Source organism: Anser cygnoides, chromosome 20, assembly GCF_040182565.1.
Source record: "Anser cygnoides isolate HZ-2024a breed goose chromosome 20, Taihu_goose_T2T_genome, whole genome shotgun sequence".
Classification (NCBI taxonomy): Eukaryota; Metazoa; Chordata; class Aves; order Anseriformes; family Anatidae; genus Anser; species Anser cygnoides.
Genome location: NC_089892.1, coordinates 10,662,735 through 10,690,017, shown reverse-complemented (window position 1 = coordinate 10,690,017; position 27,283 = coordinate 10,662,735). Strand labels below are relative to the sequence as shown.

Here is a 27,283-nt window from a genome sequence, read left to right as displayed (position 1 = left end):
CATCCACCACAGTAAAATGCAATCTATTTTATTGGTTAATTATATACAGGAGACTTGATAACACAGTAACATTAGACAAGTTACCTCCACAAAAAGCAAGAGTAAAATCAAAAGTGACAGTCCACTGTAAACAAAACTATACATCCTGTTGGATCTGTTGGGACTGGCTCCAGACCAACTGAAAAGGCACTCCAAGAAAAACAACGGAAGCCAGCTGATGAACGCAGCCTGGATACTTTGTGCACTTCTTCCAAGATGATAATCCAGAGGCACAGCGTGTGGAGACTGAATATCAGGGTGCGATCAAAGACAGACACAGGACATCACATTCTAAGCATGCTACATGTGTTGACATATGAATTTAATTTACTCAAGTCTAATAATCATTAGAGTCCTCACCTCCCTCCAAGCACTGCTCGATGCGAGTTTAGTGTTAACATCAGGACAACTTAAATACAGCCAGCATAAAGGCTGGGACTGCAGCAAAAGCAGTCAGCGCAAGTCATCGCCGGGAGGCCGGGTTTTGCTCAGTCTGGGAAGGCAAACACCAGCCTGGGCCAAGAGCACGGCAGCTGGTGGCAGCTGGAGGACCAGAGGGAGGCTGGGACACGGGGAGGTAGGTGGCTTGTCTGGATTGTCAACATTTAACCAAAGAAAGCATGGCCAGAGCTGGGATTACAGATGTCTCTCTCCCAGTTGTGCCTCCCTGCATCAGCAAGCTCAGCAGCACAGAGGGCACAGCTCTCCACTGGGTGCCAAGGGGGCAGAGCTACGGGCAAGAGTCCCCACTGCAGACAGCACATTCTGTAAGAGTGCCATCTTCTCTCCTGAACCCCCTCCTCTTCGGGCCTTCCCTTGTGCACCTCTCCCCAAAGCCCCTGATGTTCATGCTGTGACGCTCACGAGCTGCTGGAAGGCAGCTGGGGCACCTGCTGGGCTTCGGAGACTTCAGCCCAGTTTCCTGCTAAGTCAGCGTCACCTCCCTCTGCGCGCTGGAGAAAGCCATGTACGGGGTGGGCAGGGATGACTCTTCGAAAACAGAGGTGTTCATCCACAAGGGAGAAACAATTCAAGGGAGGTTACATGTACAGTGATGCAGAACTGAATTTGTATCGTAAAAGCCACAGCAATTGCATGATCCTCAAGTCACCTGTCTGATCGTTTCAATCAGAGAATTCACATCTGGTCACTTGAATGCGAAAGGTGGCTAAAAAGCTCCAGTGACAGCAAGATCAGGCCAAGCACAGGCTTTATTTTAGAGAAAGACATAGCAAGAGGTATATGAATTACCTAGCGTCAACACACAAAGCCACTGTACCCTATAACCACACATCCCTGTAACAGCAACAGCTCCAGCTTGTTCCAGAGACCAAATGTAGAGGTGTTGGGAACATCGGCTCTGAAACCCTTCAGGGATGAGGTCTCTGCAGCGTAAAGCTTTCAAAACACATACAGCCAACTCCAGCACGTAACTGCTTCACGTTTCTCTGACAAGCACTAAGATGTCCTCGCAGCTCTCCCATAGGGACTGGAAGGGTCTGTCTTCCCCTCTCACAGAGAAACATGACTCCCAAAGGGCACAGAAGATCTTCACTTCGTGACTGATGCAGAGAGAGGGCATCAGTCTACCTGTGACTTCTGCAGCCTGCTACAGACAAAACTCCCTTCAAAGACCTGACCAGGGAAGAGCTTAGCCTGTCTCTCATCAGGAGATTGCCACAATTTTTCCATGAAAATAGCTTTACTTCTTTCACCCAGAAGCAAATTTGTTACTGAAAGAAGCTATTTAGAAGCCTGAGCTTGCTTTTAATTCATCTCCTTCTGCTCTATATTTGCACTGCCCAAAGAAAACAAGATGACCAAATAAACACCTGGCGTCATCCACAGGAAGGTTGACTTTAGGTGGTGCAATTCAAGACCCGGCAGGACGCCAGGCAGCAGCAGTAACAGGCTTCCTGCTGCCATTCGGAGGGCGAGCTCTGCTGGCGGTAGCATCAGCACAGAGAAGAATCCACACATACAGGAAAGGGCTGTGCTCCCTAAGGCATACAGGCCAGAGGAACGTCTTCACAAAGATCAGCTTTCCTTACGTACCTACTCTTAACAGCGCGACTAGTAGCGTCTTTGGAGGGGAAAAAAAAACAACAAACTGCTACTGAGTGTGCCCAGACACTTTCAACTCAAAAGCATTCCCTGTTCATGTGGCACATCCTAGTCATCAGCCTGAAAATGGTGTCTGTTTTTCAGTGGCCTTCTGGAAATCTCACCACCTTCCCTTCAGCCAGTTACAGGCAAGAAGAGAGCATCCTGGGCAGAACAGGCTCCAGCTCTGCGCCATATTCTAACTGCACAACATTCCCTACAACAAGGAGCAGGGTAATAAAAGTGCTAAACCAAAACTGCTCCTTGGAAAACCCAAAGTGTTTTCTGCACATCACCCATCCAGGAAGCTATCCTGTTTTGCCCATGAAATGTGTAAAGCTCATAGCACCGAATGGGAAGTTCTTTACTGCGCTACATGTATCCACCGCTGGCACTCTCAACTCCTGCACTTCCAAGTTAACAAAGTCACAGCATGATTATTAAGACAAAGAGGAGTCATTTGCATTAGGAATATTTTTTGAATCAGCCCAAGCTGCTCCAAATTTCACCTGAGAATTAACTGAAGGCTGCAGTAATCCTATCTTTTCTTTCTTCACTTTCCTAAATCTCTCTTTCACAGAAACAAGGTTGTTTTCTTTTTTCATTTCACTCAAGGAACAACCTTTCAGACATGTTAGCCTTTAGTGTCAAGAAATCATTTAGCTCTTGCTTCATTAACAGAATTAGTTTTAGTAAGCCAGAAGTCTAGCTCTAGACCCATCCAACATGAAATCAGTATGGGTTCATTGGTCTATTTAAAATCTTTTTGCCCCGTGAATACACAATTCTTGTTCTGCATCTACTCCACACATTTCCATGATTGGGAAGTGAAAGCAGCCAAACTGAAATGTTATCACTTGAAGCTGAGTAAAACCACTGGATGTATCAGAAGACTAGCAACACTCGTCATACTCTGATGGGCTTGGAGGACAGACTCACCTGGACCCCTGAAGCACTGGGGTCAAGGTACTCTCTTGCCAGGACAGACCTGAGTGTGTCTGATGTGCAGCACCAAGTCTTCCTCAGAGGCTGAGTCCTATGGAACTCTGCATTAGAAGGTGCCATTGGCCCCAAAAGCCACAATGCCAGGAAGATCTCCTCCCCTGGCATTATGTACATATTAAAAAAAAAAAAAAAATTAGAATAGCCATTCACACATGTAGGCTCCATTGGAAACTCTGATCTTTACCTACTGTTCATAAAACCTTCACAGATGTGCATTTACAATTTAAAAACAAAATGTTTAAAAAAAAAAGAAAAGAATAACCTCTACATTTCTGTCAGCCAACTAATTTCAATCATGGCAAAATCTAAGACTACAGCAAATCCTAGCCAACGGCTGCCACGGGACCCTCAAGAGTCAAACCAGCTGCCTGCCTGCAGCATGGGGGAGCAGCATATTCCAGCTCCTCACATCCCTGCACCCCAGCTAGGAACTTGTGGTGAACTCCAGTTGATTTTCTTTGTATCTTTTCTTTCAGCTTAGGAATGATCCAGTCTTCATGATGGCTGCATTTCAAGAGAGCAGTGGGATGGAGGGGCATCTGGGCAGCGTCCAGTGTTAATGGCAGTGCTCAGTGATATCCACAACAACTGCCTTTTTCCAGCTGAAGAAGAAATAGCCCATCCCTGCCCCTGCTGCCACAGCTATGCAGAGGTATCCGTTGTACGTCATAAAGATCAGCATAAGGAAGTAACTGACCACGACTTGAATGATGTGCAGTACTGTCTGCAGGAGGTGAGGGAAGCTCAGCATCTGCTGCCTGACAACACAAAACCCAAAGAACAGTCAGCATCCGTGAGACGCGGATGGGAAAATGCACATTCCTTACAGGAAAACATAGCTCAGGCTGATGAGATGCCAAGGTGGGTATGAAATGGTGGAGGAGATAAAGCAGGCTGGACATAAACTTTTGCATGCATTTGTCATTTGGAACTCTTTTTCCCCACAGAGCTGACTGACAGTGAATGAAATACGGTACTTGCTGGGAAGACAAAAGTTTTAGATGAGAAATAAAACTAAAGTTTATTTTAACCCCATTAATAAGCAAAATGGCCTTTTTTTTCTTTCCTTTTTTTTTTTTTTCCTCTGAGAAGAGGCTTTGACTAGCTGTCAACAGGATGATTCTAAGGATTTTGTGTCAGGGTGGCTGGCGATAACACCCAAATTTTGTTTCTGGGAGCTCCCCAGATGTGTTCTTTACTGCTTTGGAAAGAAATAATAATAATAAAAGCTCATCTGCCTCCTTGCTGCTTTCTCTCTTTTGTCCTCCATCCTGAAGGCTGGCCAAGTGATTCAACTGTCAAGCAACGTCCAAGTCTGCAATTAATATACTTTACAAAGAGTTATACTGACTGGAGAAAGTTTATTCTGTCCCAGTTTTTGCCTTTCTCAGGTGCTGCAGAGATTTGTCTCATAATGAAGCGAGATTCTTACCCAACAGTTTTGTGCGTCTCCATCAAGATAGTGCCATTGGGACCTGGCACTGGCATGGAGTTGTAGCGAATGCTGACTTGGGATTTACGAAGCAGACATTCTCGGGCAATCTTAAGGCCTTCATAAAACATGGCTAGGAAGAAGACAGCCACAAAAGCACCAGCCATTTCTGACAAAAGAGGAAATGTTATTCTATCTGTGGAACACAAGATGTTTGCTTTAAAACATGTCAGAAGAGACATCGTGTGATTTAACAACGCCACCCTGCATGGCCTCCAGCAGGGCACTTGTGCACACACATACAGGTGGTAAATGTGAATTTAACTCACACACCAACTGGAATTTCATACATGAAATGAAACCATCAGTCACTTTAGCTAGTAAGACTAGTAAAACTCAAACTACATGAACATCTTCCTCCTTCTTTCACCCCACAGATGCCATTTAAAACAGATTTGCTGTGGCGTGTCTGGATATTTTTGGCATAATAAAAGGTAATACCAGCAACATTCATCAACCACAAACATTTTATTTGGAATGGACGAGACAGCATTACTAACCTCCAGGAGTATTGATTGTAAGTCCAGAAAACAGCAACGGCACATTCTCATAGCTGAAGTGGAAAGTCATTGCCTGTCCAAGACATAAAAAACATCAAAATGAGCCTGAATAGTCCACGCTGAGATGGAGCTCACAAAAGATTTATCAAAGGCTGTTGTATTATACCAAGAATTTAGATCATTTCAGTCGTTCACAAGATAGACACAAAAAACCTCTGTAGTTGATCTAGTTTAACTGACACAAGTTAGCCATGGCTGAAGATGCTCCAGTTTCCATCTCTAGCTCTTTTAGGTAGTGCCCCTAGTCAAAAGGCATATTCCTTCAAGGTCCTGCAGAGGAAACGTGCCTTCTCTTTGCTTTTGGAGCTCGTTTTCTCCTCAGCATCAGTATCAGTAGTAGTCAGGGATTGGGGATGTCTCTGTGGAGCTCACCCTTGTCTCCCCGTGACTACTCATGGATTGGGGTACAGGGCACTTACTTCTCCTTCCCAACCTCGTATGAGCTCACACGGGGAAGGGCTTGTATAGCTGAATCCTCTGGCCCAATCCTGCACTGTGCCAGCATACTATCGTCTCCCTGCAGAACCCCCTAATACTCTATGGGAGAAGGAGAGGCCTAAATACATGTACAATAACTAGTATTATACAGAGAGAAGGAACAGAGCTCCCCCTGGGTGAAAACAAGGGCTTCTGGACCGAGACAGTGAATGCTGTGGGAGACACCAGTGATCCCAGCCCAGCTGCAGTACATGTCATCTTCCCATCCAGGTAAGCACATTGCAGCTTAGCATGTTTTGAGCACAACAAACATTCACGGCCCCAGAGCAGAGTGACTATAAAACACCAGTTTTTAAAATTAATTTAGTATCTTTACATTTAAGCCAAAAATCCCACAAATCAAAGAGTGTTACAGCCTAATTCCATAAACCACAGCTGAAACAGGTATTGATACTTGGTGCAAGTGAGGATGGGAATATGCATTCATTAGCATGTGTCCAGTTTATTACCCAGGATGCTTTACCTATTTACTTCCTTCCCTGATCATTGTACAAGCAATGTCAACTCAAAATGTCGTGCACTTAATCAGACTTCTCAGCTGCAGGATAAGGCATGGTCCTGTAATTATCCGTTAAGATAAGCAAGTGACACTTGTAAAGAAATGGTAATTATACAGAAAGTAACAAATTGGAGAATGTCACTACTTAGCTGTAAGATTATATGGAGAGCTTCATGAGGAGCTCTTGAGACCCTTTTCCAGAGATGTCATCAGTGATGATGCAGGACTGTAAGCTCCACCGGCACTCCTGGGCTCTGTACAGGGCCATGTTCAGAAGGGGAAGGGTTCTCTAATCCTCTCCTCTCCTGCTGTGATACTGTTTGCAATAGAAGTAGCAGCAGTGCTGCTATTTGGGGCGTATGGCTGCCAGGCAAACTTTAACTGAAGGCTTACAAAATGCATTTCTGAGTACATCCCCATTTTAGATTGAAATGCACACTCTCCCCCCTCCCTTAAAAGCTTAAGCTATATTTTAATAATCTCAAACTCACTCCAAAAGTATTTAGACAAGGGAGGAAGAGCTGATAAAGGCCCTAGAAGGAGGCTACACACAATGACACAGATCCTACGGTCATCATGGGAACTACAAAGCTTCAGTGATGCCAGCGTGCACAAGCCTGAACTTGCTTAAATCAAAGCCAGCTGGCGCAGCAGGACTCAGGACCAGCCCACCCTTACTGCCAGTGTGGCAAAGAGCCCTGGTAGCAGTTTGCTCCCCAAACCCAGCGCGTGCCTAAAGTTCAGGAGAAAAAGGGCACCGAGTTTGCTTGCCTGCAGGTCAGCACAACCCACTGTAATAGCGTGCAATCCTCTCAGTGCCCGTTACGGTTTTAGCTAACAACCCAGGCAAACTGCATCCGCCTCTTTTTCTTGCAGGAAAATACTCACTTTGAATTTCTGCCATTAGCTTGCCAGAGACTGGCCTGGCTGCTAGAAACGCCTGGCTGGCTGCTAGAAAGGTTTTTGCAGGGAAGACCACTTTCCCGTAGGATCCCCAGCTCTGAAATACATTTCATGTTGCTTATCACCTCCTACCACTCTCACCACAGGAGAGCACAGTAGGGCCTGGGTTTAACTGGACTGATTCATGCCTTCTAAAGCTAAGCTAAATTTCCAGTTCTGAAGACCACAGTCTTCAAGATGACAAGTTACTCTGAACCACAGACAAGGAAAAACACTCCAGTTCATGCTGACTGTGCTACTCACCATCATCATCATCCCAGATCCATGATCATGTCCCGAGGCTGCTGTAGTGTGGTGATGATCAGGATGCATGGTTGGCAACATGGAGCTGTTCATGTGGGAATCGTGAGACATCTTTACTACAGAGATAATCAAAAAGACATGTGGAAAAATGAGACAAACAAAGGGGAAAAATTATATGAAGCACTTTTCTAAACAGAGGATGGTTTCTCTACTGCTGCTGCAAGAGAAAATACTCTAAGCCGCCAAGGTATCGCCTGAGAATAACTGTCTCTGGATAAACTTCTGGAGCATCCTCATGGTCCTGCACTCTGACTGCAAAGAACATACAGCAAAGCAAGCAGGAACATTTAAAGGAGGTGTGTCCCTCTCAGCTTTACATCATTGTGTTGCTGCACCATCCTCAACATTCTTGCCAGAAGGGCAGCCTAATGTGATTGAGGTAGCACATGGAGACAAGTGCTCAGCATAAAGGCACATTTCTTATCTGTAAGAGGAAGAAGTCTCTTCTCAATTGCAGTCATGCAAGAGGCAAAAATATCTGGTGCCCCTTTTAAAATTGCATATACTAAAGGATCAGATTACAGTATTTCTCTTAATTGACAGTTATGCATTTTATTGGGAACATGTTTAACCAAGAAACGACGTTAGGTGGTACAAGACCTATCGCCAGGCAAAGGTCTACAATAGCCACAGGCGATCCAATTTCATTTCCATGAGCTTTACTTTGTCACATCTCCCCTCTAATCACATTACACACAATGAGAAAAACATTGAGAAGGCTGCCAGTCTAAATCCCTAATCAGGTTACTGAAAATGAGGTACGTCTGGCCATGCCACGTTAAAAATAAAAATGCACCTAGTGGTTAGATGTGCCCAAGGCCTCTGCACTCTGCACCCAGCACAACCTGGGATGGAACCAGAAACAATTCTTGGTGTGCACTGAAAGTTCACCAAGCGGAAACAGCAACAGGAGTGAAAACAACCCGGGAATACCAGTCAGTCCTGAAACAACAGGATTCATCAGAGTGATGATCCCGGCAAAGACAGCCCCAGCACCGTCCAGGTGAGATACCACTGAAGATAAGCACTGATGCTGCTGTGCTAGATCCTGCCTGGAGCACTCCGTACCCTCCTGGTCCAGTCCACAAGTAAAATAAACTGAAATCAAATCAAAATACAGACACTTTATCTGATTAAATTATTTTAAAAAAAAAAGAGAAGAGGAGGACTTCCTGCTAGACAAATCATCAGGAACATTTATAACAGAGAAAAGAGCTTAAAAAGCTCTGAAAAAATAAACTATTAAAAAGCTCTAAAAAACTAAACTAACTATTTTAGTTTAGAAAACTAAAATACATTTGGTGTTTGAACAGATAGGTGTGAATATATTTAGACCGGAAATCAGAAGTGAAACTCTAGACAAGCTCTCCAAGCTGAAAGCAGAACTAGCACGCAAACACCCAAACGGCAGCCAGCTGACGGTGGAGCTGGTTCGGTCTGTGACAGTGACCTTACGGCAGGGCTGTGCAGGGACCACTGGTGGCCCGGGACATGACGGTCGGTGTGTCCTTGTGGACATCAGTGACAGGAGGTGGTCTCAGAAGGCTTCGGAGTTAAAGCAGAAGGGCAACGAGAGAAGTTAAAGATTTGTGGGAGATAAGGAAGCTAAGTTAGCAGTGCTGGGGAGGAAAGCAAGAGAAAGAATTAAAACTCCTGCAAACACTGAAATTAATGAATGCGAGTAAGCACCCGTATGCGCTCCAGTCAGCTGGTATCAGCCATACAGCAACACACAGCTCAGGTGTTTTCTGCTTCTCTGTGCAGAGAAAGTTTGCAGCATACCTCTCACTGCATCAGACTCCTTCACAATAACTTGCTTGGAAAATAACTCATAGTATAAGCTACTGGCACTGGCTAAAAGCAGAACGTATTCCCTGCCCACAGTTCTAGTATTTCGTGGCTATTCCACTTACCTCCCCCTCCAATCTGTGCTTAAATACTGAGGCCAGAAAAAGAGCTCCGAAAAATGTTCAGGGAAGAAAAAAAAAAAAAAAGAGAGAGACTAATGCAAGAAGCAGCTCACCTGACACGGACAGGCATTACTGAAGGAAGCCTGCAGAGCAAACAGAGTGATTTTCACATAGTATAGCTTTAAAGCTCACTGTTTCTGAGAGTAAATGTTCAAGAGCTAGAACTGAAGTCCCAAAATACAAACGCTTGCAAAGGAATCCTCTGCCAAGGCACACAAGCTTCAAAATATCTTTTGCAGCAGAGAAGGAAGAGCAGCCAAGGTGGTTTATACCATGGGATCAAAGATAAGCGTGCCACAAGAGGAATGAAGTAATGTAAGAACCGCCCCTCTCCCCCGGCCAAAATCTCGTCTCCTCCTTCTTTTAGCTGACTGCTCCATAACTTTTGCTCTGGCATTCTCACCGGTGACTGCAGCCCAATCTCACCGCTCATTCACTTCAGAACATTACGCTGCCACCAGACTCCGCAGGTCCCAGCGCACTCCACGGAAGCCCTGGCTCCTTCCCAGGTTAAAACTCCCTTCGTGGTTGGTTTGGGTCCAATTTTTCACTGATTTACTGCCACCGGTCTTCACAAAGAGTGAAATAGCGTACGTCTTCTCTAGGTATTTACAGTGTATTACCCTTGCAAACGACAAGGCCAGTACTTCAAGCAGCTGCACGTGGCTGGGCAGCCGCTGCACGACGTACGGAGCGTGCTGGCTGCTCACCTGCGTGGCTCCTTGCCCCCAGTCCCCCCGGTGCTCTGACACCGAGCCCGCCCCCCACCGCGGTTACCCAGCCCTGAAAGATGTTTTGTGAGATCCTGAAAAGCGTGGGGGATTAAGTTACTCAAGAGAAAATAGCCAAGACCGACCCTTCAGCCGTCTTTCTGTTACTAAAGATAACCAATGTGCGGACACAACGCTGTTTAAAAATAAATCACTTCCAGCAGAACAACCCGGTACAGTAAGCCTCTGGGTTTTACATCTTAACAGGTCTATTTACGCTTGTCTCAGGGTAAAAAGCAGTATCTGGACAGCGGGAGCAATAGATTAATGCTAATATTTCAAGCTGCAAATCTCTGGTTTGCTTTTGCAGGCTCCAAGAAACAGGCTAAGTGACATGAGCTGTGCCTGTCACGAAAAGAAGGTCACCCTTTTTAACAAGCCTGGTGCCATACCTAGGAAAAAAACAAACACACCCTGGTTTCTGTTACAGCAAACTCTCTAAATAGGTTTAGCCTTGAACAAACGCGGCATTTCAGCAGCAGGTATTTTTGTCTGAATGGGTGACTTGATCTCCCAGCCGGTGCCTGCTCCACATGTTTGCACAGAGGGAAAGGGAGGCGCTGGGGCGCGTTCCTGAGCACGCCCTGGGCAGGGGACCAGGAACGGACAGCGGCTGCCCCAGGCCCCGGCACTGCTCGGTGTTTGCACACCTGAAGACCTCTCGGTGTACCTGCCTCCACGCTGCTCTGTTACCAGGGACGCGCACATGCGAGGATTTTTTTTTCCCCTCTGCAGTCATCTACCACATAAGAAAACAAATAGGGTGGAACGGGGCAGAGGAATGAGGAAGTTCTTTCCCGGGGCTTCATTCTTTCCCTCGAGGTGCTGCTGTCCCAGGTCAGAGAAGCCACAGCCTCCATTTCACGACCCCTTAAATTCTTAGGGAAAACAGCAAGGCCCAGAGCTACGTGCAGCACCTCTCTTGCTTCGAGCTGTCATCTCAGAGCAGGACGGAGCTCAGCACGCAGGCAGGCTCTGTTCGCACAGAGGTTTGTACCCCTCCACTGCAGTGCCGCTGGGGCAGCTCAGCAAACCAGGCTGGTTCCGGGGAACCACAGAAACCTACAGGCAGGAACAGGACCTGGCAACAACAAACTGTTCGCTCAGGTTCAGCACTGGGATTTACTTTATCCCTCTGCCAACATTTCACCAGCGCTGCCTCACCTCACGCACAGAGGGAAGCCATGGCAGTGGCTCCGGGGCACGCAGAAGGGAAGGAAGACGGGTAGTGCCAGTGCACAACAGAAAGAGTGGGAAAAGGAGCTGAACCTGGTGAGAAGCCAAACACAAAGCAGGCTTCTCAAGCAGATCTCAGCCACAAGACAACTGCCGTTATAACCTCTACAATAGTTTCTCAATCTCTTGTGGCTCTGCTCTGGAAACAGTTAATCCAGAATCCTGTCAATTCATAGGAAATCATGGTTTTCTGCGGCAAACAGCCTTCCAGACACCCAAGGGAGACACACCTTTTCACACAGAGGACACAACAACATACAGGATACACGAACAGGACAGGCTATGGGAAGGAAGGATCTGCCAAGCTCCCAGAAAGCGCTGTGCAAGTCAGCTCAGTCTGAAACGCGGAGCATGAACAGAGCTTCCTCAGTCACATTCAAAAGGAATGAAGCCACTTTCCAAATCAGAAGTCTAACAGGATTAATGACGGAGCCCTGAATGAACACCCCTTCCAGCAGCAAACTCTTCCCTTCAAAACAGTGCCCCATCTTTCCCATGCCAGTTCAGAAAAAGCAAGAAATAAAACTAATTCCCCTGATTTTGCCCAAAAGCCTTGAAATACACCTCTTCAGTTTTCTTTACACTAATTATTTGTTCAATAGAGGCTGCTCTGGCTGCTGGGACCCAGTGCAGCAAGCACGCCAGCCCTGCCTACAGGGCTAGCTCCTGCACAGCACCCCCGGATTTCTGCCCGAGCACAGCTGCGTGGTTCTTACCTAAGTGTCTCCAACAGCGTTTCTGATAGCGAGAACAGGGTCAGGGGTTCCTTCTCTCCTCCTGAACAAGAGGTGAAAAACATTTGGTAAGATTTACTGGCAATTAAAACGAAAGAACCCGAGAGAAAGCCAAGGGAAAAAGATTAAAAACAGCAAGTTGAAAAGGCAAAGGTCTCTTGCTTGCACATCATGTACAGCCCCGTCCTGCATGACACAAAGGAACGCTACATACGAAAGACGTGAGTCATGCAAAAGGCAACCCAAATTTCAGTGCTCTACTCACGGCACTCCAGCTGGCAGACTGTGAGTTACACTGGCTCTGAGCTCGTGGCCTCAAGCCCAATCTTTTCCTTTTCGTTTTTTTTTTCCTCCCAAGTGCTGTAACTGGAGGTGGGATGGGAAGCCGAGCGTCTGCACACGCTCCAGCACCACTCCCTGGCTCCAGCCGTGGTCACCACCGAATGGTCTGAGCTAGTCAGCATAGGACCCGCGCGCTGCTTCCACTTCATTCGGTTTCCTGGCAAACTTGACAACTTTAACTGCTTCCTTTCCAAACTTGTGGACTTACTGCTCTTCCTCCAGGATCCCAGGCTTAGCTTCAGAGCTGCTTAAAGGGACAGGGGGACAGCCACGGGACAGCCAAATTCCACCTGTTCCTACTACAAGAGCAACCAGCAACGCCAGCCAGAGCCCTCCTGTGCCAAGCTGTATGGGCACACTTTAAAGACAGGGGGATCAAACAGATTGGTCTGCAATTTACTGCAATGTGCTTTACAAATACACACCGCTGCTCTCCAAAGCCAAAACTCCCCTCGGAGCTCTCCTAGTTGCAGTTTCAGCAACCCCAGGCTGAACTCGGATGCCCGAGGAGGGGCTGAGCCCCCACCTCCCCCAGCTGCGTTTGACCCCCATACCTACATACCATACTGCACGCCTCTTTCCCCTTGCACAACTCCAGCAGAATGAGCTCTTACTTGTGCATTAAGAATGTAAGCGATGTTCACAAGGTCACAGCAAAAATGCGTAGCTTGGCCTGGAGCCGTGTCACTACCCCAGAGTCCCACCCAGGAGCTTTCACCAGAAGTTTAGGGCTTCCTAAAAGCTCAACACGCTAGAAGGGGTCCAGACAAGGAGCAAGGAAGAGAAGGGAACAGCTTCAGGAGGCGAGCTCCGATATGAAGGTTAGCTTGCCAGGCTGCCTTAGCTTGGATTTCCTGGGTTCTGTCCAGGACAGGAGAAGCTTGCGGATTGAATCAGCGGAGTCAAGCAGAAAGACACTCGCTGCGTGACAGAGCGCACCTTCCACCTGCAAGCACCAGGCCCGTGGCCGAGCTGTTGGTGCAGATGGGTTTCATTAGGCTTAGAAGGAAGAAGACAGGCACTCTGGAGGATGTCCAGCTCGAGATACCAGAGGGTGGAGTGCAGGATGTGATGGGCAGAAGAAGAGCTCCACCAGAAGCACGCCGCGTGCAGCTTCAGGAGGAGACGGCGCCTGGGCAGCACGACACGCAGAGGCTGGAAGCAGTCAGCAAGGGCGTGAGGAGGGAGATGCAGCAGACCAGCAGCACGTGGAGAGCAGTTCTTCAGCAGACACCAAGCACAAGTGGAAGAAAGGACTTTTAAAAATAACCTTGGGGGCTGTTAGATTGCAGCGAGGGGAGAAAGCCACGTGGGAGAACTGATCCTCCGCCACCACCTCCACCAAGGACCCCAGCTGGAACCACTTCAGCACAGCACCCAGCACCCCAAAATCACTCCGTTGTTCACGAACCGTGCCTGAGACAGACGGCTTGCCCAGGCTGAGGTGGAACCTTTCTCAGACCACCCCGACAAACTCCTTGACTAAGGCAGGTTATGCAGGGAGAGCGAAGCAAAACCTTGTGCCACCCACGCAGGGAGCTTCGAGGGTGAACAATTAATCCAGCATTCAGCTCAGGCTCTCTGCAGAACAGCCAGATCCCATGGCTGGGGGCAATGATTACGCTCTGCAAGTACACGCCCCTTCCTCAGTGCCTGAGGGGACTCGGGGGGGGGTCTTTGCAAAGCCCCCAAAGAGCCATGCCTAAAGCGCAGTCGTTTTGCCGTTTTTAATTTTCTCACACTTCATCTGAGCTGCAAAGCTCTATCCTTCAGGGCTCCTGGCTGCCACCGTTTGTCTGGTTTTTTCTTTCCAACTCTTAAGTTTCTTTGCCACATTCCACACTTATACCAATACCTATTTGTCGCTCTCGTTTTAGGGCTGCTCTTTCCCCAAGAGACAGAGGCTGCACCCTCCTGATGAAGCTGTCACGTTACTGTCCTGCACATCACAAAAACGAGTGGTCCAACACTGGAGCACGGATTCCCGCTGGGATGCTGGCTCACACAGACTTCCTGGAGCTGCAAATCAGTTGGCAGCTCAGAGCACCTATATACATCAGTCAACTTTTAATTAAAATTGAGATTAGCAGAAGCTGATGAAGTATCAGTGTTGGTGCTCTGTGTTGAACCAAAGCAAGACCCACACATACAGCGAAGGTAAAAACTGACTGCCTTCCCCCAGCATGATCCCTGTTACTGAAGGAGGGGCCACAGCTCTTCCTCTTAACATGGCCCCAGCCACGTCCCTCTCAGGGAGTTTATTTTCATAGCAAACTTGTCTGATCACCTTCTGTTAGAGACCCTGCTTGATCTGCCTCCCTGCAAGGGGAAGGTCAGTCCTAAGCTCTCAGCTTATGCAGACTCCCCAGGAAATCTCTAAATCTTTGAACACGAAAAAAAAAAAATGATCTGAGGACAAGCTGTTCTTTACAGGACAATGCACCAGACTGCATGAAGCAGAGTATCAGTCTGCCCATGCCATTACTAATGGGCCCAGTGAAGTGGAAGGCAGCAGAAACAATCCTGCATAGCAAAAACACTGACTGTAAAACCCACAACAGTGGAGGAAAAGCTAAGAAATGCTAGCAAGGGATCTGTACAGATGGAGAAAATAACGTTGTGTTAGGCAGCCTGAGCAACAGAGGGACTCCTCCCCAGACAAACGTGTTGCTCAGCCACACCGAAACTGCGAGAGATGGAAAAGCGATAAATGGTGGACAACCGCAGGCAGCGCGGCAGAACTGAGGAGTCCTTGCCAACGTTCTCCTGGCTGCAGCCTCGCTTCTGCTACCCAAATCTGCCGGTTACGGCCCCGTTCACGCACCTGGAGCACGCACACCTCGCGTCAGGACCAGCAGCGGTCCTCTGGTGCCTCACAGCGAAGCCCCAAACCCCACCAGGCTGAAGTTCTGCTGGTGCTGGCCACCTCTCAGCCCCATCAGCAGAGCAGGTAAGCTTCCTTCCACTAAGATCTCAGCCATGTTTAGCACGAGGCAACAGCACTAATGCTGCCACTCCTGGCTTTGTGCCTTGTTCTCACAAACCTAGGTCAGCAATGCAGGGGGGCCCATCAGCACAGGGAGCAGCAGGAACTCCCCGCACCTACAGGAGAATCCAGGACACACTCTCACACGGACTAACCTGCATTAAGGTTTCTTTTGAACGCAGGACTGCAATCTTAGAGAACTCTCCATGCTAGGCCCAACCTGGGGGTCACCACCTCCACCTGCTCCCCGCCACCCCGCTCTTTGCGGGACACAGGGAAGATCGCCGCCTCTTCAGCACAGCAGCTCCCTGCGGTCCCCTGCGCCGTGCGACACGTGAAAACATTTCTGAAGGTGTGCGACAGGCTTTTGGACTCAGGAGACAGCAGCGGGTACTCCTGCCTAGACCACAGTCATGCAGCTGAAAATAGAGCATCGTCCTGGCACTGAGAAATGCAAAAGCTTAGGAAGGGCACGACAGCGGGAGAGCCGCTGGAGTTGCACTTGGCAGCTCCTGCGAGCACCACGGGATGAAGGCTTGCAAAACACGGCACAGTACTTGCCTTGTCTACAGGTGCTGGTTTTGCAGACACCGCTGAGCACACATCTGCCCCAAAACACTGGCTCGAGGGAGCTATTTTTGGGTGATGGACAGATGCTGAAACCATCACGGTGCTGCCGATGGTTGGCGAGCTGTGCGCACACGCATGCACGGCTCTTAGCCACACAAAGGACAGCCAGGCAGGAGGCAGTGACAAGTTTTGGAGAAAAAGACATGAGAAACAGTATCAACTGAAGCATTCTAGTATACCAGCAACCTTCTACCTTCCTGATAAAGCACCAGTACTTTCAACCTGAGTGATCCCAAATTAATGTGGAGCCCCTGGTGGGACAGTTTAAAGGATCCGAGCACATCCCAGCCTTGGCCTTCTTTGGCAACCCCAGCCAGCGGGACTATTATAAGCTGACCAAATCAAAAGTGCAGCTCAGGAAACAAAGCCCGGCCGCCTTGGCCCAGAGCCGCTCACCCACTGACCAGAAGCAGAGGCCAGGGACAGAGCTGTCAGCGGCGCGTTGTTTTTTCACTGCTAACACACGCCAACAAACATCTCAGTCGGCATTCAGAAAAGGGGAGATGCCGCACCAGGGGGCGGCGACTCGGTGACAGAGGTGGCCAGATTTAAAGGCAGCCAGAATCTCTTCAGTAGCTCAAAATCTGCCTGCTCACCTCTGAGGGCGCCGAGCCTTCCCCTTCCCTCACGGTACCGCTCCAGCCCCGGCAGAGCCGCAGCTCCTCCGGCCAGCCCAAAGCGAGGAGGTGCAAGTGCCGTCGGGTGCCAGCAGAGCTTTCGCGCCCCTCCCGAGCAGCTTCTTCCCTTCTGTACGTAGGCAGCACCGACCCACACCCATTTTCATTTCTCTATTTCTTCCATCACCGACCTTTCATGTCCTGTATTCGCTCTGCACTGTTTACTCCTCTCCTTTTTGCCAAGCTGCACGGGGCAGTCGCCCCCCTTTTCTGGTCCCCAAGAGCAGAGACGTGCCCGGAGAACAGCAGGAACATGCCCCCGAGAGCAGAGACGTGCCTGAGACCGAGGCACCTCACAGACACAGGGCCTGGGGAGTCAGCGCCAGCCCCACGGCTCCCGGAGCAGGGCAGCCGCCTTACCAAGGCTGTCTCGCTCATCTGGGTGTGCCACGGGATCACAAGTGCCAAAAACTGACAGAGGATGCTACGTTACCGTTTCTTCATAAAACTGCCAGGCTAAAGGGCTCCTCCACCAGGATTCCTTACAGCCAGCACCGGCACCAACGCAGAGCTAGTACCAACAAGTTTCCATCAAAGGCTGTTCCCAGGAGGCATCTGCCGAAGAACCTCTTCAGCACTCCCTGTGCATGCCGAAGGCTTCTGAAGCAATTATCCCGAGACTGCAGTCTGGCAGGCCACTTTATCACAGCTCCATCTCTCCTCCTCAGATCATCAAGGCTACGAAACAGCAGCGCAGAAACACGTCCCCATCTCACAAAACGCCCAACACCCAGGGAACAGAAACCTGGAGGCCTCCCCTCGCCCCAGGGACCGAGCTGTGTTTAAGCAGAGATAAGGCAGAGAGGTTAAATCCCAGGGGTTTAACAGGCCTTGGTGGGACGCCAGCAGAGCTGAGCGCCTTCTCACTGTGCCTGACGTTCAGGCAGGACCCTTCTGCTAGAAACTTCTCGGTGCTTGCTGTCAGCCAAAGCGAGCGGCCCAGCCCTCCTTGGAGCCAGCGGAGGGCAACAAGACGGCAGCAGGGAAGAAGAAAGAAGAGCGGTGCCACATGACCCGCACTTTCCAACATTGCACAACTTCTTGAATAAATAGACACTTCCTTATCCTCGGCAGCGGTTTCTGCAGAGATGTTACACAACCGAGCACGGGAACGGTGAGCAGTGAGATGCGATCCACGCAGCTTGAGAGCCGGACACATCCTGCTGCTTCGCCCCGTGCTCAGGGACTGAAGCAGGGCCCGTGCCTCGCGATACACTTCAAACACTTTTTAGTCTAAAAAACCACAATCTACATTTGAAAACTTATTCTGGCAGAGATATTAAATAACTTCTGCTTCCTGATCCCAGCTCTGAAGAAGCTGACATTCAACCCCTCTTCCTATTTTATACGTCCTAATCAAGGACAGCTTCTAGCATGGATTCTTCTATTTACAAGAGACTTTTTTATTTTTTTTAATTTAATGATGGCAAAACTCACATCTGAAAAAAGAAATAACAAAAAAACCTTTTGTGTGCAACTTTCTCCATTGTGTTCACTAATTTAGCAATCAGATTCCTGCAGGTTCATGCCACCTGCAGCACTGGTATGTATGAAAAGGAGAGAGCTTGCCTCACACAAAAAGGGTGTCCCTGCCCAGAGGGTAAGGAATTGTATCATTGTTTGTGACCATTCAGTGGCCACACGCGGATGCAATCAATCCCTAACAAACACTGGACAAGGTACAGCTTGCAAGCTGATATCTGATAAAGCACTGCTACATGGTTTGCTGAAGTGGGAATACACACACCAGTATAAACACTATTAGCAGCTCTGACCAGACCCAGCTAAAATGGTGCCTTCTAGTCTTAAATCCTGTACAATGGTAAAATAATCTCAGGAGACACACAATGAAACTAGGAGCCAGCAAGCACATTCTCAAGTAAGCAAGCAAAATTTTCTGCAGTTGCAAAAATGCCGTGTGACTCACCGTGCCCTAAAAGTGCACTAGCTGGCCTTTAATACAGGTGAAAGATTACAGATGTTATCTAGCGAGATCATAAATACCTTTGTCTCATGCAGATAGAACTAATGCACAAGGTAATAAAACGAATAGCATCATAAAAGGAAGCCAAAAGTCCGTCAACGCAATTCAGAAGATTCACAGATCTTCCTCTACTTGACCTTACTGTTCCTGATGAGACATCAGGAGCGCCTGTGGTTGAAATTTTTCATCACAGAACCGCTGAGGCCTAGGAGACCTCCTGAGATCATCTCATCTAACTTCCCTGCTCAGCTAGAGCAGCTTGCCTGGTCAGCACCTCATCACCACCTAGGCGCTACAGCAACGTGTGTGGTTTAGTGCCCTGTACGTGCCAAGGACTTAGCAGGTCTCGCAGAGATGGTGAGGAGCTGCTGCATGCTCTGGAGAGCGAAGGCTCTCCGACTGATGGACATGGATCCAGATCAGCAGTCTAACTAAAAAGCTCCTGCTCTTGAACATTTCGTCCTGGGAATCCTTCGGCAGAAAAATCTTCCCTCCAGTCAGCTCAGGCCATGTCTAAGGCACTGCAGTGGGAACAAAGACACTTTTAAGTGAATGGATCAGCTGACAACAACTTAGCCATAGACACAAACCTGCACACACGGAAAACGGGCTTGGTTTTCACCTTTGGATATTTTTCACCATCACAGCCCGTCTTAAGCCAGAAAGAGCCAGCAGCCACACAAGTTCTAAATTGACTTTCAGGCTATGTTTTGAGAATCTGGACAAGAAGGAAAGCACGCTCCAGAAGTCCTCATAAATCCGGTTTTAGGAATCCATTCCACACATATGACATGAGATATACCCATGTAAGCAATTCATGCTTGTTTTTCCATCTCCAGTACAGCCACACACTCATCGCAGGGCAACACCTTCACCGAGCATTAGCTTCTACCACATGTGAAAGCTTCCTTGAATAAAAATCCCAGGAGCACATTTCGCCCTAATTTCTCCTCCCTTTCTTCTCACACTTAAATGGCTGTTTGCCTGCAGTTGCTCCTCAGGTGCGTGTCTGTATGCAGACACAGCATTTTAAGGCGGCCACTCAGCCGTCCGCCTCCCCTGGAGCTGTCATGCTGCAGCCTGTGCCAGACCTTGCCGCAACAGCCACGCGTGGTTGATGTCAGCTCACACGGGAACACGCTTGGGTTTCCGAGTCCTGGTCTGGCATGTCAGGGTCACCTTTTCATGGCAGACTTTTCACTAAACAACTAACAGTTTGCAAAACAGACTTTTAGAAAAATATTTAGTTTTCCCTGCTTACAGAAGCGCAACGCATGCCTGCTCGTTTCACTCTGTGTCACCGTCTATGACTCTGCCTCCAAACAAAAGCTCACTCTACCAGAGCCGAGGAACAAATTATTTGGGGCTTCAATTGTCCAAAACACTGGTTTGTTTTGAGAAGCCTGAAGCTGTTTTTCAGCAAAATGCAAGGTGGAATATATGTCACCATAAGCAAAATCCATGCTACTATGCTTTTAATTAAGCCCAGGATGTCGATCTCTGATCCAGCGGATGGTTAAGACCAAAATAAAATATACATCTCCAGAGGCACTTTCCTACTCTTGCTCTCTCATCTCAGATACAAGCAAGAAGATGGAACGTGTGACATACAAACAGTCACGCCAATCCTTGTAAGAGTTAGGGAAACAGATTCATAGCCCTAGTCCATAGAACAGAGCACCTCCACGTTTTGACTTTGGGGGATGCAAAAATACAATCCCACCTTGAAGCTTTGTCACCTCAGCAGGGAAAAAGATCTGCGATATCAAGAAACAGGAAAGGGCCGTCAAACCAAGCCGTGCTCTGGGAAGGGACTTGCCTTTGGAAGAGTCAAGTAGTCTTGGTCTCATGACACTCTTCTGACAGGATTACCTCTAGGGTATAGAAAGCTAGAAGTAATAGCGATCAACAGATTTTTGATCCTAGCTCTGAGTGACAATAAACCACCCTGGGAATAAGCCTTAACACTGCCTTTTTCATCTAGCTCTCAAATCCTTGGGCTGCCACAGAGCTGCTAATCCAAAGTAGAAATGATTCAGAGCTTAAAAAAAAAAGAATCTGAGTACTTACTATTCCAGGGACAGATTTTCCATCTACTGCCTCCAGGAGACCAGTCTTCTCCAAATGGGCTACAATCCTGAGATGGATCAAAGTTTCCAAACTTTCAGATAATGCTGACAAGCAGAATGCATATCATTATCTACAAGAAGGCTAATCATTAACTACTTGCTTGGATTTAACTATGATCACTTTTACTCCGCTTTAAACCTGTTTATTGCCTGATCCACAGCCAATTTCAAGCCAGACCTATTACCTGCAATCTGGTCAGTGGGGAATTCAGCTTCTCCTACGTAGGCAAAAGCAGGGATAAAGGCTGAAGCAGCAGGGATTTGGGCTACATTCTACTCTGGGTGAAACCATCTCTCACAAAATATTGACAATCCCTATTGTTACAGCCAAAGATTTCATATGACCCAAGATAAATATTTACTGCTCAGCCTATGCAGCCCACAGAAGGCAGAAGTCAATCATGTCAGGACCAGATGAAGGGCTGGGATGCTCACAGAAAGCTCCACGATAGCTAAAGTAACTCCCGAGTTTTCCTCACAAGACCTTTGCAAAAATGCACCGAGATTTTAGAACTCTGCCCTTCTAAGACTGATTAAATGTGCTGTAGAGATGATTTTCAAACACACTGCACAAAACATGTTTCAGATTTTAATTTGCCAGAGAAATTAGTGCTTTGCTTGCTTTTGGATATCGTAACAGAACAAGCTTAGGTTCATTTAGTAGCTATTCCACAAAGAAGAAATGTGAAGTTTTCAGGGGTATAGGTCAGTTTCTAGGGGTTTAGAGGGGTGGCAAAAGATGACAATGAGGCAGATACATGATAAAATGTGCAGAAAGTCTCCGATGACATGTCCTAGTCAAACACCAACTCTCTGACCTCTCTGATTAGTAGCTGGCATCAGCAATTGCGATGGAAGAATAAATGTGACAAAGAAGAAAAAGTTCAAGAAGCTCTACTGGGCTCTGCAATACAAATGCCTGTATTGTAGGCACAGTGGTTTCAAGAGCCGCATGAAAAGGAATCAGCTGGCAAGCAGCGCACATGATCCTACAATGGTGATGCACTGGAAAGTTTTACTTAATTCAGCAAACTAAGGAAAGTTGTATGACTGCCAAAAGGCGTTTTTAAGCTATTTTGTATTCTGCCCGTTTTGCTTCTCCACTAAAAAAGAGTATTAGACTTTATTATGCACAGAGCACGATATTTTATAACTAAGGACATCACTTTGCGTTTATGCTCTGTATGAAGAAGAAGGCTACACAGAAATGGCTTTACAAGTACAACCAAACACACAGCAGGAACACGAGGAACTCTTTCCTTTAAATTGCGTAGGCTTCAGTTTGACAGTTTCTGTAGCTTATTTCTCTGGCCTTCTTCAGTCTCACCTGACATCACCTTAAACATTAAGGTTCAGTACTTCCTTGTGAGATAATGTCTTATCCCAAGTTCATGAGGGCCACCAAAGCTAATGGTAACCTGATTTGTATAAAACTCTCCTGGCAGAGAACCCAGAAATCATGACTCAGTCTCTCATGAAGTCCATTAGACCAGGAGCTCAGATAAACATGGGAGCCATAAAAGAGGCGACCAAGAGAACCAGACCAATGCTCTAAGTTGCATTTCGCTTCCATAATATTCCATGGCTGGGTGTGTTCCTCAGGAGCTTGAGCTGCTACTTCCCTTATCACTTTGATGTCCAAAGGTTGACTTACCATATCGGAAAACCCGCAGGGTATCTTGCTGCCCTCCCACGGAGCACTGCACTGACAGCAGCCGCTGCTGTCACGTCCTGAGGGCTGAAGGAGAATGAGCTGGGATCGCCTGCCTGCGGGGAGCACTGCCTTTGAGCCTGCTCCATTTGTTAGTGTTTTTCTTTCCCAAGTAAAGGATGCAAGCTGGAAAACGCAGGCAAGCTGTGACAATACGTTGTCAAATCTCTATAGCACAAAGCCTTTCAGAGCAGGAAAAGTTAACTGAGGTAGTAACTGATTAATCAGATGCCTGGCTCTCAGCACTGCCTCTGTCCAGACACAACACGGAGAAACCCAGCCGGGAGCTGCGAGGAGCTGCCGGGCTGCACCGTGCACTGAGGCCGGGCACTCACGACACCAAGCCCGCAACGGGCTGCTCAGCTATCCCACACAGAGCGTGTTCAGTGTCTGAAAGAAATCATACAAGAAGCAGGCCGGGTCACAGGGACAAGCACCTCCTTCAGCAGCCTGAAGCCACTCGCCATGAGGTTCTGCTTTTCAAACAGCTGCTTCTCCAAGCTCACAAAGCAGCAGGCTAGCCGGCAGGCTACCGAGCATCAGCCTGTAAGATGAGGAAGTGCACTGCATCTTGGAGGTGGCCTGAAAGTACCTAATCCTAAAAATCCAAGTCCAATTAAATTACCTATAACAAAGAAAAGCCTGTAAGTTTAAGTGTACGCACACCTTCCACCAAGAGGAGACACATTAAGTCTTCCAAAAAGAAAAAAGCTAACACCGTCAAGCTTTCTCTTGGGTAAGTTAGCCAAAAGATCAGCTCAACATATCAAAAAGCTCATTTTCCAAGCTCATGCTCCTTGAGCACAGGAATGAGATTTGAATCTTTGATCCCTACTGAGCGTGCATGGGAAAAGATGGCTTTGTGAAGCAAAGCAGCTCCCTGAAGTCACCGGAGAGCACTTGGTGCTCTCGCTCTTCGCTGTACAACAGCTGTATCTTCTTCCTGGCGTTCTCCCAGCTTCGCAGGCCCGATATCGGGATGTGCTGAGCATCCAGTAAGAACAGAAGAAGCTCAATCACTTGCAACATTTTGGTCCGTTATCCAGAAATACCATGGTCAGCTATATTAATTTACACCAATATTAGAGCGAACGGATTGTATGCACGTAGACCTTTTTAAACAGATTATAAACGGCTTCCACACCTGTGGTAAAACGACTGTGGGATTTGGTAATTTTATATGCGTGCACAGTGAAAGAGCAAAAAAAATTAGATTTAAATTTAAAATATTTTTTCATATAAGCAATTATTCCAGCTATCAATCAGTTGCTCAAATGGAAAGGACTCTTGCAGATATGAACTGGTGAGAGAGAGGGAGGAAAAGACATCTTGTGAAATCCTTGCTGAGACGATGGCAACCACGACTGGAGCAACAGAGAAGGAAAGACATAAGAAAATATTTTATCACAGCCTCCCCCATCTAGATTGGCTTCTAGACCAGAAAAGTCAAGTTCCAGGACCAAAAAATGAAAGGCTTTAGAAAGTTAATTTGTAGTGCAACAAAACAGCAGTTTAATTTGTCTGCAATAACTAGTTCCATTATTCTCTGCATTAGCAGATTCCAGCTTTCAGCTGAAGAAAAGGTTAATGAAAAAATCATTGGTCTCGAGTCCCCTGGGACTTGACTGGGAATATTTCCAGAAACTAGGATTGAAACAAAAGGCAATAGTACTCTATTAACTAAGATTTGATTTTCTTGAAAAAACAAACAAACAACAACAAAAAAACATTAACTAGATTGAGTCTTTTTCATCCTTCCCTAAGAAAAATTGCCAAGACTCCAGCAATTTCCTGGCAGATTCCTGGAGAAGTTCATGCTGGCAGTCTGCTTCAGCTCAACTTCGCAAAATTCTGAGGCAGATTACTGCTAACTTTCAGGGTGACCTTCAGTCAAGTGTGGAGAAGGCAGGTCTCAGAGACATGAAATTTTCCTGCTGGGCAGAGGAGTCTTTATAGCAAATACAGAAGCCAAAAAGGAAAGGAAAAAGTATGTTTTAGTTCAAAGAATAAAAAACTTTTGTCTTCCCTCTGACCTAACGTCTGACTGAAAAACAAGATAGCTGAAAGGAAGCTCCTTAGGGCACTGACTAAAGACTTACTGTGCGAATACGGCAGGTCTTCTCATTTATTTGTACTAGAAGACTGTTAAAGATTAGTATTCTCAGTGCCTTCCCTTCTCGAGAGTAAAACTCTCATCCAGGGATAGGGTGTCTCACTCATCCAAAACTTGGAAGTTGCTCTGTAGAAGTGGGAGTGAGAGAAGAATCCTTCCAAACCTTTTTTTGAGAGAGAAGAGAAGAGAAGAGAAGAGAAGAGAGAGAGAAGAGAAGAGAAGAGAAGAGAAGAGAAGAGAAGAGAAGAGAAGAGAAGAGAAGAGAAGAGAAGAGAAGAGAAGAGAAGAGAAGAGAAGAGAAGAGAAGAGAAGAGAAGAGAAGAGAAGAGAAGAGAAGAGAAGAGAAGAGAAGAGAAGAGAAGAGAAGACCTTCTTGTCCTTGCACCACTGCAAGCCGGAATAACTGTCAGGGACCACACCTTTAAAACAAAAAAGCACACATGCAGAAGTGACCTGAAAAGCTTACTTAATTCTTCATCTTTACTGTAGCCTGGAGAAATTATTGTAATTATCCACCTATCTCAAAAGCTGCTCTAGATTAGAAATCCAGTAAGAAATAAGAATAATTCTCTGTAACTTCCAACAATTGGCAAAATTTCAGTAGAGAACAGCTGTATAAAATCTAGCAGTTCATAAGACAAAGTTGCGTGGGAGTGTACAGCCCCTCTGGGAATATTGTTCTTTTCTATTTTTTTTTTTTGGGGGGGGGGGGGGGGGGGGGGGAAGCAGGGAATGAAGTAAAAATGCATAGCGCAGATTTCAATCTACCTAACAGAAAGCATCACTTTAATTTTGTGTCATGCAGCAGAGCCGCCGCAGCTGGCTTCACCAAGGTATTCACGCTGCTCTGAAGCCAACACGCATTTAAACACTAATATTTACACATCATTCTCAATGCCCCACGTTTTAAGGAAGGCTGAGGAAAAGTAACACATAGTCCAAACCCTGCAGAAAGTCTCAGAAAATGTTACATCAGAAGTAGTAAGAATCGGAGCAATTAAATTAAATCCTAACTTAGCCTACACGATCCCATATTGTTACGCACAAAAATACTGCAGAAGCTTTACTTACTTCAGGCTCTAGCAGAGGCAAGTGAAGATCAAACAGATTAAAAGAAACTAATAAATACTTGCGAAGAGAGTTTAGTCCACCCTTGCACAAAATACAACACTAGTAAGCATTCTGAAGCTTAGTATTTGAGCATGGACAGGAAAAATTGGTCTATGATTGTGAATTTGTGTGCAGCCACAAGCCCGCTGGAAACTCATTTGCTGAAGAGGGCGATGAACAAAGCTTAAATTAAAAAAAAATGGTAAGTGGTTAAGGTTAGGCTTAGAAATGAGGCTTGCCTTAGTGCTGCAGTACGCATTTCTACCAGAGACTTTCCCCCGCTTCGCTGGAATTAAGACTCTGTGCCGAATCCCAGTTTGGGAAAGCACGTTGGATTCTCAGCTCAGGGGTTGTTCGCGGGACAGAAATCCTTGATTGTACCGGAACTGTTATGTTTTACATTCCTAAGTCTTCCTGCTATCTAAATTAAGCCCTGTACTAAAAAAAAATAATAATATATTTTCAACAGGACTTAATAACACCAGTATTCTTAAGTCACTTGAAAATTAAATGCTAGTGCATCACTAGGCCTTATCCATACAGGCCTTCACTGTTTAAAAAATACATCCTGACTACAAACTTGACAGAAACAAAGGAGGCAAAGCACCAAATTCTCCTTTCACTTCAGAAACGCAAGAAGCCCACCCACCTGAAGTTCCGCTTCTATTAGCGATTAACACCAAACTATTTATAAGATATCTATCACGTGCGTGTGTGTGTTTTTTAAATAGAAGCATAGTTTGTCCCTTTGCAGGTTTCACTCTAAAATAATCACACGTCCCTCAGCGAGAAGGGCATTTAATGCTCCTGCGGGTCTTCTCCCCTAGAGCTGAAGTGGCCGCCACCCCCGGTCCCGCCGCACTCCCACCACGAACAAACCCCCGTTGGGATCTGGGTTTCGGACACCTGGCTTTGGGGTTTCTGCCTTTGGGGTTTCTGGCGTTGGGGGATCTGGGTTTGGGGTTTCTGGCTTTGGGGGACCCGGCGCCCCCCGAGCGGCCCCCCCAGCGGCGCCGACAGCCGCGGGGCCCCCGGGGCCGCCGCGCCCGGTCTGCGGGCACCGCCTGGGCGCACACCGGGGCTCGGTGCCCGCTGCAGGGCCCGGTCCGGGCGGCTCCGGCAGGGGCGGGCGGCTCCGAGACCCGGCACCCGCCGCGGGATCGCCAAGAGCCCTCCCCGCCGCCCCCCGTACCGCCCCCACCGGGACCCCCCAGGACCCCCAGGACCCCCCGGACCCCGACCGAGCCCCCCCCGGGCGGCGATACCGCCGCCCCCCCCCGTGGCCCGCCCACCCCCCTGAGGGGAGCTAAGGTGGGGGGGGGGGGCGCGCGCGGAACCCCGTCACTCACCGCGCGACCGCCACGAGGACGCGGCTGCCTCGCCCCGCCCCCTGCCCGGACTCGTCCGCTAAGCCCCGCCCCCTCCCTCT

General features: G+C 47.7%; 1 protein-coding gene across 8 annotated transcripts; it reads right to left on the bottom strand.

The window, feature by feature from the left end:
* Positions 1–12: 12 nt before the first annotated feature.
* SLC31A1 (solute carrier family 31 member 1) lies at positions 13–27,280 on the bottom strand. Of its 8 annotated transcripts, none has more exons than XM_066980558.1 (6): positions 27,204–27,280; positions 12,155–12,215; positions 7,403–7,518; positions 5,140–5,212; positions 4,580–4,748; positions 13–3,905 (listed from the first exon to the last, which is right to left on the bottom strand). In XM_066980558.1, exons 3-6 carry the CDS (start codon positions 7,511–7,513, stop codon positions 3,704–3,706), a joined length of 555 nt encoding a protein of 184 aa, XP_066836659.1. In that variant the 5' UTR covers positions 7,514–7,518; positions 12,155–12,215; positions 27,204–27,280; the 3' UTR covers positions 13–3,703. The 8 variants fall into 8 exon arrangements, with proteins under 8 accessions (XP_066836659.1, XP_066836663.1, XP_013038315.1 ...); XM_066980562.1 differs by having other exon boundaries at positions 7,403–7,513; positions 27,204–27,272; XM_013182861.3 differs by lacking the exon at positions 27,204–27,280 and adding an exon at positions 20,862–20,928.
* Between the last annotated feature and the right edge of the window lie 3 nt (positions 27,281–27,283).